The 18,873-nt window shown below is 56.5% G+C and overlaps 1 protein-coding gene across 3 annotated transcripts in view; it reads right to left on the bottom strand.

Annotated features, from left to right (window-relative positions):
- Positions 1-1,309: 1,309 nt before the first annotated feature.
- The window catches only part of SULF2 (sulfatase 2), a 104,376-nt gene continuing 86,812 nt past the window's right edge, over positions 1,310-18,873 (bottom strand). For all 3 annotated transcript variants that reach the window (XM_016143704.2, XM_016143707.2, XM_016143703.2), the window contains exons 8-21: positions 18,042-18,170; positions 16,786-16,842; positions 16,158-16,287; positions 14,227-14,413; positions 7,801-8,029; positions 7,601-7,697; positions 7,077-7,171; positions 6,206-6,265; positions 5,582-5,751; positions 5,229-5,371; positions 4,022-4,145; positions 3,307-3,340; positions 3,036-3,089; positions 1,310-2,136 (exon numbers count right to left, since the gene is read on the bottom strand). In XM_016143704.2, coding sequence (XP_015999190.1) covers positions 2,106-2,136; positions 3,036-3,089; positions 3,307-3,340; positions 4,022-4,145; positions 5,229-5,371; positions 5,582-5,751; positions 6,206-6,265; positions 7,077-7,171; positions 7,601-7,697; positions 7,801-8,029; positions 14,227-14,413; positions 16,158-16,287; positions 16,786-16,842; positions 18,042-18,170 — 1,540 coding nt within the window. In that variant the 3' untranslated portion in view covers positions 1,310-2,105. The remainder of the gene's footprint in view (positions 2,137-3,035; positions 3,090-3,306; positions 3,341-4,021; positions 4,146-5,228; positions 5,372-5,581; positions 5,752-6,205; positions 6,266-7,076; positions 7,172-7,600; positions 7,698-7,800; positions 8,030-14,226; positions 14,414-16,157; positions 16,288-16,785; positions 16,843-18,041; positions 18,171-18,873) is intronic.

The raw sequence follows: 18,873 nt of genomic DNA, 5'->3' as shown, positions 1-18,873 counted from the left end.
TATATTTTTAAAGATCAAAGTGATATAAAGGAGATACGTGTTCCTTCCTTTAAAAAAAACAATTCATTGTTAATGTTCATATTATGACACCACTTTTCTAAATTGTGCATCTTGATGGAAAGGTGTAAATATCAATCAACAGGACTGCGTAGTCATCAGTATTTAATATCTAAGGTGTTGGGGTCTATAGGGGCGGGGTGCTGTAGAATATGATTGGCTCGCCGTCCTAGAAGTTCTTTGATTCAGAGATAGATGCAGCTGGAAAGGAACAGAATGGAGTGCCAGTTATTCACATGCCTGTCCGGTTACCCTTTTCGTTTGCAGAAGCCATGAGTTTCAGTCACGAGTGGGAAGTTCGCAGGGGCGGAGCCTCTAGGCTAGGTGTGCTCGCTGTGCTGCCGTTTGGCTCCAGGGCAAACTGTTTAATCGCGAGCAGGGCGTTTTTTCTTTTTGCCACCAGATGGAATTTTGAAGATGGAATCGTCATTCTGAGAGCAATATTTAAATTCTCAGGAATTGACTGACAGTATTGGGAATGAATTTAATTTCAATCAAGTTTACAGTAAATGTTGCTTTTCAAAAACCTAAACCATTCTTTACACTGCAAAGAATCCACACCATATGGGATAACTTAAGAGGTTGTTGTGTGATAAGCTATGACTGTTTTGCTGATCATTTTGGGTGTCGTTGTAAATAAAGGTTTCTATTTAAAATTGAAGTCTAAGAGCTTGCTTTATTAAGAAAAACTTATTAAGGGTAAAAAGGTTAAGGAATCCTATTTCAAATAATGGTAACAATTTTTGTGAGGTTAAAAATCTTTTTCTTCCTAAATGCCTTTTATTGTCTGCAGCAATAGAAACAGCAAAACTGGAGATTACACTGTGCAAATAGGTTCCCAAAAGAAGTTTGAAAAGCATGGAACTGCTCTTTAAGAATGTGAGTGCCTAGGGATCATCTCCACCAGCTGATGAGAGATGAGTTGAGTATTGATAGCTGAAGTTCTTCCTACGTCTCCCGTTCTAGCAGCTGCCCTGACTTGGTTAGACTACCTGGGACACACACGGTAAGTTAAGGTGAATTGTTTTGCAGTTGATTAATACTTTTTAAAGTGAGGTCCTTAAGCTGGTGTCATGTGAGACTTACCTGTGAGGTCCCTGAAATATGGTAAATTTTAGTCATTTATAACCATCTGTTCCCCTTAAAAAAAAAACAAAAACAAAAACCTAAGCCCCAGGTATTTCCTTCCAGGAAGATATTGACCGGTAGTGTTGTGAATGATTTTCTTAAAAAAACCAAACACACCAAAAAACGCCCACGAATGTCCTTTTACAAAATGCCAAAGGTTACCTCATGCCAACAGTTGGTCGTTGGCTGGGGTTTTGAACATCGTATGACAATAGACTACAAAATTTCTTTACAAATACAATTTCATTAAAACTTGGGACATACACCAACTTCAGTACTTTAAAAAACATTAGTTCTGGGACAGATAACAGGAATGGTGGGGGATGGCCTCCGGTCGGGAGTGGACGTGCCCACAGCTGCAAGCGTATGTTGACACCACCGCCCTCGAAAACCCCCACGCCCGCCACACGCGTCGCACACATACAGTGAGGCCGGTTTCTTCCCAGGCGACCAGGGCTGGCGCGCTAGGTGAGCATCGCCCACTTCGCGCTGCTGGCGCACCGTCAGCCGCACCATCCCCAGCACTGGCACGCCGCTTCCGTCGTGCTGCTAGGCTCCTCCTCGACGACCAGAAGGGTTCCGGTGACTCTGCACTCTTGGGTGAACTTTCTGAGAACCTCTCTCGGTTCTTTTCTCCCCGTGAGCCTCTCCGTGAGGGTGAGTGGTGACTTCTTGATGTGAAAATGCGTTTTGTGCAGCTGGTGTGGTGTGATCCAAAGCGAAAGCAGGGGCGGGAATGGACTTCCTGAAGTGTCGCTGCTCCCGGCGGTTCTCGTCCAGGATCGGCCGTGCTGGCCGAACGCGAGCTCTGAGTCTCGGGTCTCCTGGCTGACGGCACAGGTCCGCTGGCAATCAAACGTGGGTTTCACTGTCTGTACAGTCACACGGCGCCTGTGTTCTGGCGGTCCTCCTCGCGCCGCTTAACCTTCCCATCCTTCCCACAGTTGTCCCCTGCAGGACAAAGCAAACTCGTTTTAGTGTTTACCATGCCGCTTGTGGATGGCATTGCCAGCCCTGCAGCTGAGTGAGCTGTGCCTCAAGGATGTGGCTGCTGACAAGGACTCTTTCTAGATCCCTGAGAAAGGGCTTGCCACCACCTCATCGTTTAGATTTTCAGTTGTCGCCTCGTGCACTCAGTGGCTGGCAAAGATGGCATTCCAAGAGTGGGGGCAGGACAGTGGCCAAAGAGATTGTGAGATGTAAAGACTGTGTGCCTTAATTCTGGGTGCGCCAAAGAAATGCTTAGCTGGCCCTTTATTAAATTATCGTGTTAGAGCTGCAGAGGTTCAGATGCCTATGAAGAAATGAGGCGGCCAGAGGTTGGCACGTGGCAGCTTGCTAAGAGTGTGTGTTGGTCTGTGTGGTAACTTAATGTCACCACATTCAAACACATTTTGAATTTTCAGATTTTCCTGATGAATTAGAGGATTCAAATTGTATTACATTCTTGCTGACCTTTTTAGGTTGCCGTGGCTCCCTGCCAGCCTCCAGTGACCCTGGACAGAGTTTGCAAACCATTTAATGAGGCCAACCTACTGCTGCCATTTTGGCCCAGGTAGTACTTCTGCAGCCACAGCCTTCAAGGTGTTCGGCAATCATAACATCTGACTGCTTCTCAACCCCCAAGTAAAGTAATATGTTGTGTTTACCAGGCACAGGTTATTGTGTAGAGAACAGTATATCTAAGACAAAGTAATAATCTAAAACAGGAAAGACATTACTGCTTCCCCCCCCCATCGTGGGAACAAATGAGGGTGATAATCAAGAACCGGCATGCACGTGGAACAGCCGTGGCAAGGCGAAGCAAGCCAGGACCAGCTCCCCCTGTGTACACTGGTTCCTTAACTCACAGTGATTTGGAAGAAGGTCTCTTCATTTCTGGCCACTTTCGACGCTGAAACTGCCTGTTTCAAGTGTCAAAAGGAGAATGAGCGTTAACCATCGCCAAAAAAGAAAAAGTTACCCCCAAAGACTACAAAGGTCCCTTAGGTGACACCTAGCACTGGCGGGCCGACCAGAGAACGGAGAGCGTCTCAGTGTAACAGGTGCGGCCTCTGAGGTTGCATCAGGGGGTGGCATAGATATGGGGCGCTCTCAGGCTTAGGAAACAAAACCAAATACCTGTATTGCTCATAGCTTCCTCCCTCTTTAAGTCCTAAATGAGAAATGAACAAAACAAACATAATTCAGGACAAATAAGACGAACTTTAAAACTTGCTTTTTAAAGTACCTTTGGCATTTTGTCACAAACCCAGGACGTTAGATAGTGTTCCCTAGGCGGATAGAGTGGACTGAATTTGGAGGTAAGCCCTGCCCTCCGGTAACCTCTGCATTGCAGTGTAGGCCTCTGATGCATTCATTCAGCACTGACCGTGGTCACGGTTGGGGAGGAAGATACGGGCATAGACACCTGCGCTACGGAGGACAGAAAGCCAAGGGCCTGAGAAAGGCAGCGGGGTGGGGACACAGTCTCTCGCTCTCAGCAAGTTTCTTAGAGGACGGGGCAGTGTGACCAAGTGCCTGGGCTTTACAGTCAGCTGACCTGGTCACGTCACTCATCCGTAAAATGAGGACAAACAGATGTGCCTCGGGGAGTTGTCACGGGGACTATCAGTTAATGCACACAAACACTTTGCACAGTGGCCGGCACATGGTTTAGGTGCCATCGCTTATAAAAGCAGCACTTGGTGGATGTGAGGAAGGCGATAATTCCGCCACTGGAGAGGATTCACCAACTCCTGGTGACTCGGGCTTCACTCTTCGGACTAGACGTGACCTAAATGCCATCCCGCGGTACCCTGTTCTCTACGGGCCCCACGTGAGGGTGCCGACTCACCCAGGTCCATGTTTCGCGTCCGGGGGTTACACTGCTTGTAACCCTTGCAGCTCCTCAGCTCCATGAGCTGCACGTGTAGCTGATTGAGGACATCCCTGTCCAGTGTGTTCACTGCATTCATCAGCTGGTCGGAAGAAAGGCAGGTTATCATCTAGGTGAGCGCAGGGAACCCCACCCTCTGCTGCCAGCCAGGGGGCGGGCTTCGGGCAGGCTGGGAGTGGAAGGTCAGCTCTACTGCAAGACCTAGAGTCTGGAACAGGAAGACCTTTGCCTCTAACCTTGCCAAGCACGCTCTTCATGAGTGAAAAGTCAAGAGAAAAACCACCTCTGTGTACTTAACACTGAGCTCCTGGAGTCACTGGTCAGGAAATCGACCAAGCCTGGGAAGAAGCCCTTCCCGGCCCCGGTTGTCACACACAGCCCCGCAGGTCCTCTGGACTGGAAAGCGGCCACTTGCTGACGGGGTGGGGAGTGGCCCCGGCCTCGGCTAGTCTGGGGGCTGCTGGCGAGGGAGCGCTACGTGCTCCGCCACCCGGTTTTGTAGAGCATGGGGATGATCTAAGGAGAAGGACTGGCGGGCAGCCTTTAGGATGATTAAAGCAAAACGAAAACAAAAAACCATAGCGTTGCTGGCAGTTAAAAGTCAGAGTTCAAAAATCTGATTTCTGCCTTTTCCGGAAACACTGGAGACTGCACAGTGCCAGGGCCACACTGCGCGCAGCTGGGGCGCTCAGTGACCATCTGTCTTAGACGCGACGTGTGCGCCGCTCGACCAGAGACTGGCTCCTTTTTGTCTTCCGTGTTCTGGGCCAGTTCGGTCACGTGTGTTCCGATGGCTGAGCCCAGGGAACACGCAGGACGTGCTGCGGCCTGTTAGCCGCTGTCCCTGCAGCACCTGAGCGCGCAGGGTGTGGCCTGACCCCCGAAGCTCTGGTCTCCACGAGCTCCCACCGGCCTGCTCAGACGCTGCCAGGTGCCCAGCGTGGAGGGAAGAGGCTGCAGGATCCACCTGCACACGCAGGAAGTGGAGGCAGAGGAGGACTGACTGCACCTGGAGTCCCGGTGTTCCCGGAGGCTTCACAACTCACTTCTGCTGTCTGAGGGACTCAGTGGGACTTGGGAAATGTATTGCTTCCGGGGGGGGGGGAGCAAACTGGCAGCCTCGGTGTGGCCCACGCCCCCCTTCCCCAGCGTGGGCTGTCTGTACCTGGTAGGGGTCCGTGTTGAGATCAAAGTACTCGAGGAAGCCGGTTGCAAATTCACAGAAGAGGAAATTGTGGGTCTCGTTGATTGTCCTCATGCACCAGTACGTGTTGTTGTTGGCGCTGGTGCAGGCGCAGAAGGGCCCCACTGCCGAGGGACAGAGGGCTCGCCCTGACTGCCCCGCAGGAAGGACCCCGGTGTCCCCACCCCCACCCCGTCCCTGGTGGGGGAGCCCGTTGACCCTGACGTTGGGGAACCTGCTCCCAGACCTGCAGGGCCTGGCCAGGAGGGCGGGGGTGGGGTGGGGTGGGGGTGGCCCCGGGAGCCCCTCCTGCCCCGGGCGGGCGGGCGGCTCACGCGTCCAGAGGGGGGCCGTCTGCCAGTGCTGGTTGTCGTGGGTGAAGCACGTGAGGCCCGGCATGCTGCACGTGTCGTTGCTCTGCAGGCGCTTCAGCAGCTTCCGCAGTTTCTTCTTGCGCTTCTGCTCCCGCAGCAGCCACACCTTGTCCTTCTCCTGCAGCCCCTTCCTACGGCACAGGGCGCCACAGCCCTCACACCTCCCTCGGCCCCGCCTTGGAGCCTCCTAGGGGTCCCTGACCCTGCACCTCTGCTCTTTCTGAGAGCTGTGGGCACAGCGTCGGAGGGTCCCCAAAAGGGAAGGACCTCTGCCCAAGCCCCACTGCAGGTCCAGGACAGCACAGCGGGGCAGAGAACTAGGGGGCTGCTGGGACGCCTGCTCACACCCCTTCATTCCCTCTGGCCTCCGTCCCGCCCGCCTGCTGGGTGCAGTGATCCCCGCCAGCCACAGGGGGGCGCGGGAGACCTCAGTGATGATCTGGGAGTCAGACCTCTGCAAGGGCTGCCTTGGACTTCTCCAGGCCAAGGCTGGGACGTCTCTTTCTGGTTTGCTTTAGCTGAAGGGGGGACGGCCTTCTGACACGGGTCTCTGCATCTCTCCCCTGGGCCGGAAGCTGCCCTTACCTGAAAGGGTGCAGACTAGAGCCTTTGTGCTTCAGGCGGCCTTTGTGCTGGGCGTGGTAACTGCAACAGATCCCCAAACCCAGGTTTCAGACACCGCCAACGGGGCCACTCTCGTGGGTGGCTACAGGCTGCGTCTCCTTGGGACCCCGCTGAGGCAGTGCCGGGGAGGGTACTATCCCCAGGGCGGCCGCTCCCTGCCTGAAGGCCTTGGGCCAGATTCAGAAGGTGGGTGCGGGTGTTAGGCCAGAACCGGAAGCTGGCTGTCCCCAGGCCCCGCCCACCTCCTGGTCGGTCAGGGGCAGCCCTGGTGGAACCCTTTCTGGGAAGGCAGCAAGGGCTCTACAGTTGGGCTGTCACATGTCACAGGAGCCACGTGTCACTGTAACAATTCAACCTCCGAATGCGGTTCCCAGTCATACCCCCGCATTCCAAGTGCTCAGGAGCCACACATGGTTGGTGGCTACCGTACTGCACGGCACAGGCACGGCCCATTTCCACTGTCACAGACGCTCTTCTGGACGGGGCTTCCCTGAGCTGGGGACGTGGACCTTGGGCCACACAGGCTAGTCCCGAAAGGGCCACCAGCGGAGGCCCTTTTCCCTAAGGGAATCAGCTGCCTGGATCAAGAGCCTGGCCCTGTCCTGTCCGCATAAACCTCTGGGCGTCCGCGGGCCACCCGAGGGCTGGTAGCAGGGATGTGAACTGCTAATGATTTTTTTTTTTTTTTTACCTTGAGGGAGCAGACGGGGGTATAATAAAAACAAGGAAGGGAGGCAGGGGCGGGGTGGTGCGGGGCGGGGTGGTGCCGTATCCGGGACGTGTCCTGCAGACCCCCGGGGGCCTTCCTGGGGCCCCTTTGCTAACTCCTCACCTGATTTTGTGACAGTCACATTCTTCTGGCCGTTTTTTCTTCAGGTGACCTCGGACCTCCCTCAGGTTCTTAATTTTGTTCTGCAGGGTTTCGATCTGAGGGCGAGAGGAGAGGAGGCCATGGGGCTCTGGGGGGTCGGGTGAGAAGGGGTGGCTCAGTGGTACCCCCGGCCAGTGCCCACATTTGGGAGTGCAGACGGCGTTCTTTGGTTTCACCTGAAGTAACCAGGCTCCACCAAAGGAATTGCGAGCCAGTCTCCTCCTGTCCTGCCTGAGAACCAGCCGTGTCCACTGAGGACTTAAATGTCCCCACCTGCCCTGGGCTTGTTGAAAGGACTGGGCTGTGAACAACTTGTAAATCAGAAAGAGGTGGGACGTGACGTGCTGGCTAGCTGAGGACAGCTGCCAGATGCTGGGACTGACGCTCCTGCCCCTGGGCTGGGGTTCTGGGGTTCTGTAGGGGCCTCGCTTCCCTCCCCAAGCTTGTGGTGGTGAGAAACCGCTCCCTGCCCAGGTTCCCGTCACCTCATGGTCGATGTGCAGCTTGTGGTCTTTCCAGGCCTGCAGGGACTTGTACAGGTCCAGGTCACACTGGACCGTGTCGTTCTCTAAGATGTAGCACCTGCTCGAGAGAAGGGATCACGTGTGACCGTGAAGGGGTGAGGGGACCCCCTGCCGAGGGCCAAGCCCGCTCCCTTGACCCCGACCTCTGCCTGGACTCTCACCGATGTGTGACTTTAATGGGGTTGGGGGCGGAGTAGTCCGGAAGGCCTCCGGTGCCACTGAAGTCCCCGCCGTCCTTGTCGTCCTGGTCCTCGGGGGCCCCCGGCCAGCGCCGCTTGGTAAGGTTGCGCAGCTGAGGCACGTCATCCAGACCCACGTGGTGTACCTCACCGTTCACCTCGATGGCCACAGAGCGGATGGAGCGGTTACGGGCGTAGGTGGCTTTGTACTCTGTGGGTGTCAGAGGGGTGGCTGGTCAGGAGGGCCTGGAAGGCTGATTGAATCAGTGGTCAGAAACCTCCCAACAAACAAATGTCCAGGACCAGACAGCTTCACTAGCGAATTCTACCAAACATTCAAGGAAGAATTAAGAATGATTAAACTTGTCCAAAATACAGGAGGGAATGCTTCCAAATTCATTTTACGAGGCCAGCATTAATTACTCTGATACCAAAACCAGACAAGACCACCACCAAAAAAAAAAAAAAAAAAAATTACAGGCCAATATCCCTGAAGAACAGAGTGTAAAAATCCTCAGCAAAATATTAGCAAACCAAATTCAACAATATATTAAAAGGATCATGTATCATGATCAAGTGGAATTTATTCCAGAGATGCAAAGATGGTTTAATATTTTCAAGTCAGTGTGATATACTCCGTTAACAAAATAAAGAATAAAAATCACATGATCTCAATAGGTGCAGAAAAAGCATTTGACAAAATCCAATATCCATTTATGACTAATAAGGGGTTAATATTTAAAATGTATAAAGACTCAGACAACTCAATAGCAACAAACAGTCTGATTAAAAAATGGGCAGAGGATCTGAACTGACATTTTTCCAAAGACACATAGATGCCCAACAGTTACATGAAAATGCCCTCCACGCCACTGATCATCAGGAAAATGCGAATCAAAACCACAACGATAGCTCCTCCCACCCGTCAGAATGGCCACGATTAAAGAGACAGGAAATAAATGCCGGTGAGGATGCGGGGAAAAGGGAACCCCTGTGCCCTGCTGGTGGGAAAGGAGATTGGTGCCGCCGCTATGGAAAGCAGGATTAAGGTTTCTAAACAAATTAAAAATAGAGCCACCATATGACCCAGCTATTGCACTCCTGGCTATTTATCCAAAGAAAACGAAAACACAAATTTGAAAAGACAGATGCACCCCTCTGTTCACTGCGGTTTTGTTTACAATAGCAACAACAGGGAAACAACCTGTGTCCATCGGGTGAATGGATAAAGACGACGTGGTATACATAATACATGAATTAGGATTCGGCCATAGAAAGCGGGCAATCTGGACAACGTAATGGACCTTGAGGGCGTAATGCTAAGTGAAATAAGTCAGAGGAAGACAATTACCATATGATCTCAGTTATATGTGGAATCTTAAAAACCCAGAAAAATAAAAACTCCTGAGCCCATACATATAGAGAACAGGTTGGCACTTGCCCAGGGTGGGGAGGGGGCGGATGGGGTTAGAGAAATGGGGAAAGTGGGTCAAACGTACAAACTTCCAATTGTGAAAGTCCTGGTGATGTGATGTATGGTAACTATACTTGATAACACTGCATTGAAAGTTGCTGAGAGTCCATCTCACCACAAAACACATGTGTAACTATGGTGACAGATGTCAACTGGACTTTGGTCATTATTTCACAGTATGCACATGTACTGAATCATTGTGTTGTACAACTGAAAACTAATGCCATATATCAATTACACCGCAATAAATAAAAACACCCCAAGCTCATTAACTTGAATTGGAGAAAAAAGTGCCAGGAAGCACATTCCCCTGGAGAAAGAGAGAGAGAGGCTTGGGGCAGTCGCTCAGCTCCTCCGAGTCTCAGCTTCCCCAGCAGTGAGCTGGAGTCTCTCCTCCAGGTGGGCGGCGAGGCCGAGAACTGCTTTTTCTAAGCTCAAGTCAACTATTGTAAACTGAGGGTATGCCAGCAGAAATCAGAGCACAGATTGCCCATATCTTCCATAGTATATCGAAAGGCAAATTTGATCAAATTGCTACCATTAAGAACAATGGGAGTGGACGGTCACCCAGGAGTGCAGATTTCCCGCTTCGGAAAATACAAAACGTGCCTGACTGTGTCTAGTCCTGCACGGTCGGCAGGAGCTGACGCGCTGCGCCATTAGACTTGGCAGTGTGTTCTCCAGGCAGCCACAGTCCCCGCCACCGCTGTTTTAAACCTGCATTTCACTCAGGTCTGGCCCCAGCATACATGGAGCCCTCAGCCTAACAGTTCATCTTTTTAGCCTTGTGCTTGGAGGCAATCCTGGCTCAGGTTTCTGTTGGGCTCAATGTGACCACCAGGTGGCGCCCAAGGCTTGAGGACTGGCTGGAAGCCAGCGGTGCAGGCCCCCCCCCCCCCCCCCCCCCCCCAGGAAGGGACTCCTGCTCTTGAGTGGACCAGGCCCAGGGCTGCAGGGTCCAGTCTTGCTGCCCCACCTCTTGGAGGCAGATACTGGCATCCTTCAATTCTCAGACTCCCCGTATCAGAGTCGAAAGGCCAAAGGACCCAGGGCCCAGGTCCAGGAGAGGCATCGCTGCTTTGGCAAAGCCTCAGGCCTTTGCTGGCCCCGGGAAGCTTTCTCCTTGGCTGTTTCCTGAGTCCGGTCTCCCTGAAGCCACAGGACTGGGCCCCTGAAACACTACCGAGCTGATCCCGCTGTGGGACCGAGTCACACCTGCCCAAGAGGCCATGCGGCAGACCCGCCGGGTTCTTTCTACGGCTTCGTCTTGCTTGTTCGGGAGCCAGCTGCCACCGTCCACCCCAGCCACGAACCCAGGGGTCCCCGACTCTTCGGTCCTCTGCACGATTCTGTAAATAAGCTACTCTCTTCCCTTTGCTGAGTCCACGCCTGCTTTCTCGCTGCAGTGACAGGACTGAGTAGTGGAGACTGAGACAGTTTAGCCTGCAAAGCCTCAAATATTTGCTCTCTGGCCCTTCGCAGAAGAGGTCAGCCGGCCGCTGTAAGCCCTTCCCTGGACCGAGGCCACACCGCTCACTCTCCTTGTCAGCCTGGAGGTCTTTGTTTCCAGGGTCCCAGAGGTGCCCTCCCGCCCACGCTCGGTGGGAAGGGGGCTTCATAACCTATCGGCTGAGACGTCAGGCTCTGGGATCTGATCACGCGGGTGCAAATTCTGAGCCAAGGCACAGCCGCCGGAGGCCGGGAGCTGTGTTCTGAGGACGGCACCTGCTTCACAAGGCTCTTGGGAGGGTGACATGAAACAGAACCGGCGACGTTTTCAGCGCCCGGTGTGGGCACTGAGCAGCTGCCCTGTGGTTAGGGACCCCGCGGCTGTCACCTTCTCACTCAAGGTCACGACCTGGGCCTACCCCCCTCCCGGGCTGGTAAAGCCCTGTGTGGTGTGGCCTGCTCTCCAGGCTGGGACTCGCAGGGCCTTCCTCTTACCCCGCGTAGGACATTTGATCTGGCTGGTCACGAGGCCCGTCCCTTCTCCACACCTGGCTCTCTCTTCAGTGTCAACCGACCACCTATGCTAGAGCGGCCACTGTTTCCACTTGGTCACATCCCCATTCACTTCCTCCACGCGGGGGAGGTTTTGTTAACCAGCTTACGCCTAGTCTGGTCCCTGAGGTCTGATCGGCGTCTTTCTCATTCAACTCTGCAACCTGAGCTTCTGGCACCTGGGAGGACTCCAAGATTAAGAGGATAAACACCGGGCGCGGCACCCACGCCCAGAGCCCTGGTCCCGGGGCTCTTCTCTGTTCCGCGTGGGCTGGGGCTGGGCCACGGCCAGCATCCTGGTGGAGTGCAGCGTGCCAAGGCCTGGGGTTTTCAGCCTCGAAAGCCAGTGACATCACGGGGCCGGACAGGCCTTTGAGGTGGGAGACGGACTTGTGCATTGGAGGATGCTGCTGAGCAGCATCCACAGTGTCTACTCGCGAGGTGCCACGAGCATCCCTACCCCCCACAATTACGACAGCCGGAAATGTCTCCTCATGGCCAAGCATGCTCTGGGGGTGGGGCTGGGGTGAAATCACCCCACTTGGGGACCCCCGTGCTCTAGGCTAGCGGCCGGCACGGGGGGACGGAGAGCATCCTGCTGGCAGCTGCTCGCGGGGGTCAGCTTGCTGCGCCCGGAGACGGGGCTCCAGTCCCCACACGGGCAGCGTGACCCCGTCTCTCCTGTCCTGAGGAGGAACCTGCTGTGCTCCCGGGCGCCTGTGCGGTGAACACAAAGCGGGGCTTTGAGGCTGCTCCATCCTCCGACGAAGCCGGGGGTCGCGCTGAGCCTCGGCTACTTAGGTGCCTTTTTCTTTCCTCTGAGCATTAAGAGGAAAAGAAAAAGAAGCTTCATTGAGGCTCGAGTTCTAGTATTATTTAAAGCTTATCCTCTGTGCCATGTGTTGAAGTGAGGAGATGTTTAGCTGCGTAATCCAATCTAGAAACCAATCATTTTATTTGCTAAAAAAAGATTAGCTTGGTAGTTACGGCTCAGCTTGGGAGGCAATGTCACGGGGCCCTCAGTGCTGTTTGCGGCAGGACAGACCCATCTGCTCCGTAAGGAAGGTGTTTGTTCTCTGCCGAGGGGCCGCGGGCCAGACAGACCACGGGGAGACCTCAGAGCCGGCCACTGCACCCCCAGGCCCTCATCAGGCTGCAAGGGACGACCATTCAGCCTTCAAAAGGAGGGGGGTTCTGTCATGCTGCGACACGGATGAACCCCGAGGACACTGTGCTAAGTGAATCAAGCCAGGCACAAAAGACTAAATACTGTGACTCCACTTACGTGAGGTACCTGAGTCGTCAGAGTCATACAGCTGAATGGTGGTTGCAGGGGCTGGCGGAGGGTGACGGGGTGCCACTGTTTAACGGGTGACGTGTTTCGGTTTTGCAAGATAAAAAGTTCTGGAGACGGGTAGTGATGACGGCTGCGTGAACATACTCAACGTCACCGAACTCTACACTTACAAACAGTTAAGATGGTGAATAGCAGCATGTGTATTTCATGACCGGTAAAACACAGAACTAAAATTTCTCACTGGGCTTTGGCTGTCCGTGGGTGGGGTGGGTTGGCGGGCGGAACAGTGGGTAGCAGGGGAGACTGCCCAGCTCCAGAGGGGACACTTGTGGCCAGCTGCCCAGGACTCACGGAGACCAAGTCCTAGCACCCGGCAGCCTGCGGGGCATTGTCAAAGCTCGGGAGCATTCTCACCTGAACGTCAGGCAGGGGTCGCCCTTCCCCTGGGAAGCTGAGCTTGGAAGGGGGCCGTGACTAGCTCAGGGTGCCAGCTGAGTCCCCCAGCCACATCTAGAGGACTTGGGCTCTCTACTCGCTGCGTGTTGGCTATCTGCCTGTCCTCCTCAGTGGCAGGGGCTGCCACGTGACGGCTCGGGCCGCTTCGGCACCTGGGGTGGGGGCTTTTCCCCACTCCCTGGTCTGTTCTTGTGATTTGCAGTAATTACGTTCGATAAAATCTCCGTAAACCTGAATGAGTGAACCATCGCTTCTCGGGGAAGTACAGGGTGAGGTTCTCGTGAGCCTCCGGTCACAGGACCCTGTCTTATGCGTGTTTCTGCGGAAAGACACCTTCTGGAACACGTATTGTCGGTCCATTAACACCGAAGTCACGGCCGACAGCGCCGGCGCTCACAGGAACGCCACTCGGCACCTCGGCCCTGCGCGCGCGGCTGTTTTAAACCGGGAAGCCACTGGGGAAAGGACAAGCGCGAGAATCGTGACGCTAAGGACTTGAGAAGGACACCGCGGAGGATGAAGCTGAGGCGAGGCGGCAGCGCGTCTCCTCGTCCGGCCTCGGCCGGGGGCGCGCACGCTGGGCCACTCAGACAGTTTTGCCACTCGGCACGTGCCCACAAATGACCACGAGAGCACCTCGAGCGTGGTGGTGGTGGTGGTGGTGCGGTTACAAACAAACTGCAGGAACACGGTGAACTTGCAGATACGGACGCCGCGAATACCGAGGACCGAGGTCTCAGCCTGTCCTGGCGGCCCCCCCCCCCCCCCGTCACTTCCGGAGCCCTGCAGGCTCTCCCTATGACGCGACTGCCTCGTGCGAGTCACCGCGGCTCCTCGCAAGGGCTCAGGGCCAGGCTCTAGGCTCCTCCCGGTTGTCCTGCTTCTGCCCCTGCCCCGTGCCAGCCCACTGACATGGCAGCTGGGCGGGGTCCTTTGAAGACGCAAACCTGACCCTGGCTCCCCGTCTCAGAGTGCGGGCCCCACAACGCGGCACGATGGGCCCCTGGCTGGTCTCCGCCCTCTGCCTTGCTGCGCTTCACCGCGCTTGGCACACGCAGACCCCCCGATCGATCGTCCTCCGCCTTCGCTCCCGCCCCCTGTAGCCAGTGCAATGGGTGAACATGGGGCCCCACAGGCGTGAGCCCTCCCCACCCCTCCCCTCCCGGGCTGCCACACTCACTCTTCTTGAAGAACTTCTTCCGGCGTCCGGGCGGGCTGAGCTGGGGGCCGGTGCAGGCGCAGGCCTCGCTGCCCGGCCCGTAGTACCTGGGCACCAGGTTGGACAGGGCTCGGCCCCCGGGCCGTGCCGGGCCCTTGCACTTGTGTAGCTTCAGCGTCCCCGTGGCGTCCTCCACGCACTGCCACTTCTGCAAGACACGCGGAGGGCCTCAGGCGCCGAGGCCTGGCCGGCTGGCCCGTCCACCCTGAGCCTTCCCCTCCCCGCCCTGGCGGGGACACGGGCTCGAGGAGCTCCGTTCCTGGAACTGCTCGCTCAGTGACAGACACACACCCGTCTACTGAGGGAGAAGCACAGAAAAGGTAGGGAGGGGGACAGGGTACGACCTCATGGCCGAGCATGAGCCCCGGTCATGGGGAAGCACTGAGGCTGGAGAGCGTGGCTCCCACGTGGGGCGCGGCACCCCTAGAAGCCACGGCAAGAGCTACGACGTGGAAACAGCACTCAGAGGCCGGCCCAGCCAGCAGGGCCGTACCTGCATCCCGCGGCAGTGGGCATCCAGGACAGGGACCCCGGAGGCTGTAGGTCCAGGGGCCACAGACTCACGTCTCCCCAGCTGGTCTAGACCCCAAACCCCACTGCTGGCACTCGGTTGGGCCACGTAGCATGCCCTGATGATCTGTCTGGACGTGCAGACACCTCCCCTCACTCCTCCCCTCCCCTCTGGGGCGGGGGGGATTTGACGACGATTTCGGGGGGTAAAGGCCCCCCGGCCTCACTGCTATTCCTTATAGCTTGGAACTGAAATCGAAACCCTTCTGGGCTCTCTGTCCGAACCCACGGCCGAGCTCTCCCCACAGTGTCAGCTAAGGCGGGGCCAGCGCTTTCTGCTGAGGACGTCCGGGCCGTCGCCTCCGTGCGTGGAACAGTGTGTGGAACAGTGCCAGGCGACAGAGGCGCGCAGAGAACGCCACTGCAATGCAGCAGCGTGACCCACAGCTCCGCCCCCGGCACGGGCTGGCTGCTTCGCGGGCAGGACGGCCTCCACGGGGCGGGCCCGCGGCCTGGGGGCCGGCTGGTCCCCATTCCTTGTCTAGTGACTGCACGGAGCTGCCCAGATGCGGCCTGTAAGAAACCCGCCCAACTCCTGCCTCGGCCTCGGCAAGGTTTATGGACGAGAAACGGAATCCGAAGGCCCTGGTGTTGCTGCTGCTCGTCTGTGAAACAGGCATGCGCCTCCAGGCCCGGACCGCCGTGGAGGGGCTCAAAGTCGCGTCCCACAGGCTGGGGTGCACCTGTTGCGCCCCTTGAACCAGGCTAGGCCACCCCACCTGCCCCTCCTGCTCGTCAGCCTTCCCGTGGCCCTCCTTACAAGGCCCTGCCCCTCCCTTCTCGCCGGGCCTTCCAGGCTTCAGAAAAGCCTAGTTCAGACTCCCCCAAACATCAGCCCGTTTCTGCTCTCTCTAAATGCTATTTGGATTATAATTTCTTTACTATTTCTCTTGAGATCAATTCACTTTTTTAAATCTAAATTTATTTTAAAAGGCAATTTCCTATTCCTCCCATAAATATAAAGTCAGCCACGAGGAGGAACCTATAGAAGTGAATGTAATAAAAATACGGTTAGTACAAACGCTGAGCAGAGCTGTGCTGCGTCTCTGTCAAAGCGGGATCCGGAGCTAAAGACCCTTGCGCATTCGCTGACGTTTCCTCTGACATCACCGGATCAGAGGGAGCTCGGGAAGGAACTGCTGCTTTCTGAGTGTCACCTGTGCCACCCGGCGTCATCCCGGGTGTTACGTGTGAGCGAAACACCACGCTTTGGGGGCACCTGCCTCGCTGGCTCTGCCGGGCTCGCTGGGCGGCCGCTGGGAGGGGAGGAAGGGCAGCGGGGCGCCTGCCCCCCGCCCCGGGGCCCGGCTGCGCCCCCTCACCTGGCCCAGCTGCTCACACGCGGTCCGGTACTCGGCTCGCTGGCACAGATCCTTCACGCGCTGGTACTTGGGCAGGAAATTCTCTTCCTGGGCATCCACCTTGTCACTGTCCCTCTTGTGGAGCAGTTTGCTGTGGGGGCAGAGGGTGGGACACGGGGCTGGCCTCTCGGCTCGGCAGGAGCGGGTGGCCCGCCTGAGAGTCAGACCCCATCCCACCCTGGCGTGGCACCGCCGTGGCGGAAGCGGGTCCAGCCTGGGCCACGTCTTCTGACCGTTCGGAAACTCAAGAAATGGGGATTTAAAAAAAGCTGCGTGAGTTGGTAATAAATGAAAAAACATTTAAGACGCTCGTTGTACGGGCAGCAGACAACACGTGGCCTCCAGAGGCAAATTCTGTATCGGCTGTAGGGACAAATTCTGCAGCCCCATGTGCAGGGGGCGGCGGACCCAAGTTCCCAGCCACTGTGGGAAGGGATGACAAGGACATTCTCCCTGCGGCCCGACAGTGAGGTCTCTAACACCCGTGCGCAGGCCCGGCTGCCAGGTGGGGTGGGGCGGCGGGGTGGTGCCTGGCCCCGCCCCCGCTCTGCACAAATGCCCTGGGGGGCCCTGGGGATCCGGCACTCACCCTCTCTCCACCAGGAAGGAGTCCCGCCAGACTCTCATCTTCTTTTTCAAGTGAAACCTAGGGAAAAAAAAAAAGCACACCTTCATCTTCTCATCAAGGGATGGTGTCCAGAGCCAGCACAGACCCCGGGGACCCAGGAGGAGACGGGGTGAGGGGGTGAGCTGAGCATGGGAAAGGCCTTGATGCCTACTCAGGTCAGGAGGCACACGGGGCAGAGATGACCTAGGTCAAAGTCGCGCGTGGCCATGCCTGGAAGTCCAACAGTGCCCCCTAGTGTTGCAGGAGCCGGCTTCCTCTCAGGCCAGCCGGGGACGGAGTGGCTGTCCCGACTTCGGGTGAATTACATTGTGTTTTGGCAGAGATTTTTCTTCTTTGACCCTTTATAGTTGGGTTCGTGTAATTTATGCATTTCGTGCAATGTCACGCGGTCATTTCCACTTCCCAGACAGGGACTCTGGCTGGGAGAGGAAGCTTCCATCCTGCCCCTCTCTCCCAGGTACCCTGACTCCCAACCCAGGCCCCTGCCCCCCAAACCTGCCATTTTATACCCTGATAGCTTATAAAGTCTCACGGTCAGTGGGGAGGAGGCTCAACAGAGGCTGCCCCTCTCCTGGGCAGCCAGATGTGGACGGACTGCGTCCACCAGGGCTGGACCTGCTGAGCTGCAGGAGGCTGCTCGGCGCCCTGGGGCCATGCACCCAGTGGGCAGTTACAGTGATGGCCACCAGGTGTCGCTCCTGCCACACCAGTGGCCACGGTCCCCTGCTTCTCGGTCCCCCCAGGCTCAGCTCACCTCTCTTTGCCTTGGTTCCCTTCTCTGCCTCCAGGACACCTGGCAATGTGTTCCCATCACGCTATCGGGCATTAAAGGCACAGAGCATGGTGATCAGGACGGCAGCCTCTAGTCTCGGGTCTGGACACGGGAGCTGGGGCCAGATGTGCTCACCTTACCTCTCTGGGGTTCGACTTCCAAACTGGTAAAAGGGGACCATGGCAGTCCTACCTCACCGGGGTATCGTGGAGGTCAGCATGATAAAAACCCCCTGCGAACTACCCAGAACAAGAAGCCCACAGGAAGCCCTTCGTAGCAGCACCTCCTGCTGTTGCTACTTTGAGTTTTACACAAACTCCTCTCTCCCAGGGCAGGGAAGTGGTCGGTATGGGGGAGCCCCAGACGCACGCGCTTGGCCACGTGTTCGCGCAGGTGGGGGCCTGGCGCCCCTTCCCCCCACTGCCTGCTTGGCTCCCCTCCTCACCGATTCACCGGCCGCTCTGTGTCCAGCAACTTGAGGATGGACTTCCCATCCATATCCGAGGGGATGTCCAGACCTGCGATGTCCAGGATGGTGGGGGCCAGGTCAATGTTGAGGACGATGTGGGGGTTCCTGGGGGAGGCAGGGAGAGCGGACTTGGCTCTGAGCGGTGGTGCCCAGCCTCCTTCACTCGGGGGAGCGGAGGCTGGGGGGATGGAGGGCAGCAGGGCCCTCAACGCTCCCTCTGTGGCCCAGTTCAGCGGGACCCGCCCCTCCCCCATCCCTTACCTTGGTGCCCGGACACGCCCCACTGGCCTCTCTGTGGTTGTTTCTTCGGCCAGGAATGCCCTCCCTGCTCCCCACTATCTGAACAAAGGGCACCCACCTTTAAGAGCCACCCAGACCCCGAACCTTCCCCTGAACCCATCTCTGACCCTCTGAGGCAAATGCTGGCCCCCTCGCTGGCCCTGGCAGGCCAGGCGCGGTCTGGCCTCAGGGCCTCTACTCCCGCTGGCCCCCTGCCGGAAAGTTCCTCCTCCAACCACCAGCACAGCCCTCCCCCTCCCCACCCTGTGGGCTTTGCTCAAGGAGCCTGTGACAGAGCTATGGGGTCCTCTGATCCTCGCCCTCTGGTGTTCACGCCTTCCTGCGATCTGTCCCCTCTGTCCCCTCGGGGTGGAGACAAACCAACAGAACTGGCCCTCATGTCACATGATATACAACTCGGTCTCGGTCTCCCTAGCTGTGTCTCCCTCATCCGTTATGCTCCCCGGGCTGGCTTCAAAGGAGCGAGTGGCCATAAATCCGCCCCCGGCAAGGACACTTGCTGGACAGT

This window comes from Rousettus aegyptiacus, unplaced genomic scaffold (genome assembly GCF_014176215.1).
Source record: "Rousettus aegyptiacus isolate mRouAeg1 unplaced genomic scaffold, mRouAeg1.p scaffold_m13_p_12, whole genome shotgun sequence".
Classification (NCBI taxonomy): Eukaryota; Metazoa; Chordata; class Mammalia; order Chiroptera; family Pteropodidae; genus Rousettus; species Rousettus aegyptiacus.
Note: the sequence above shows the minus strand (reverse complement) of the source record. Positions and strands in the feature narration are given on the sequence as shown.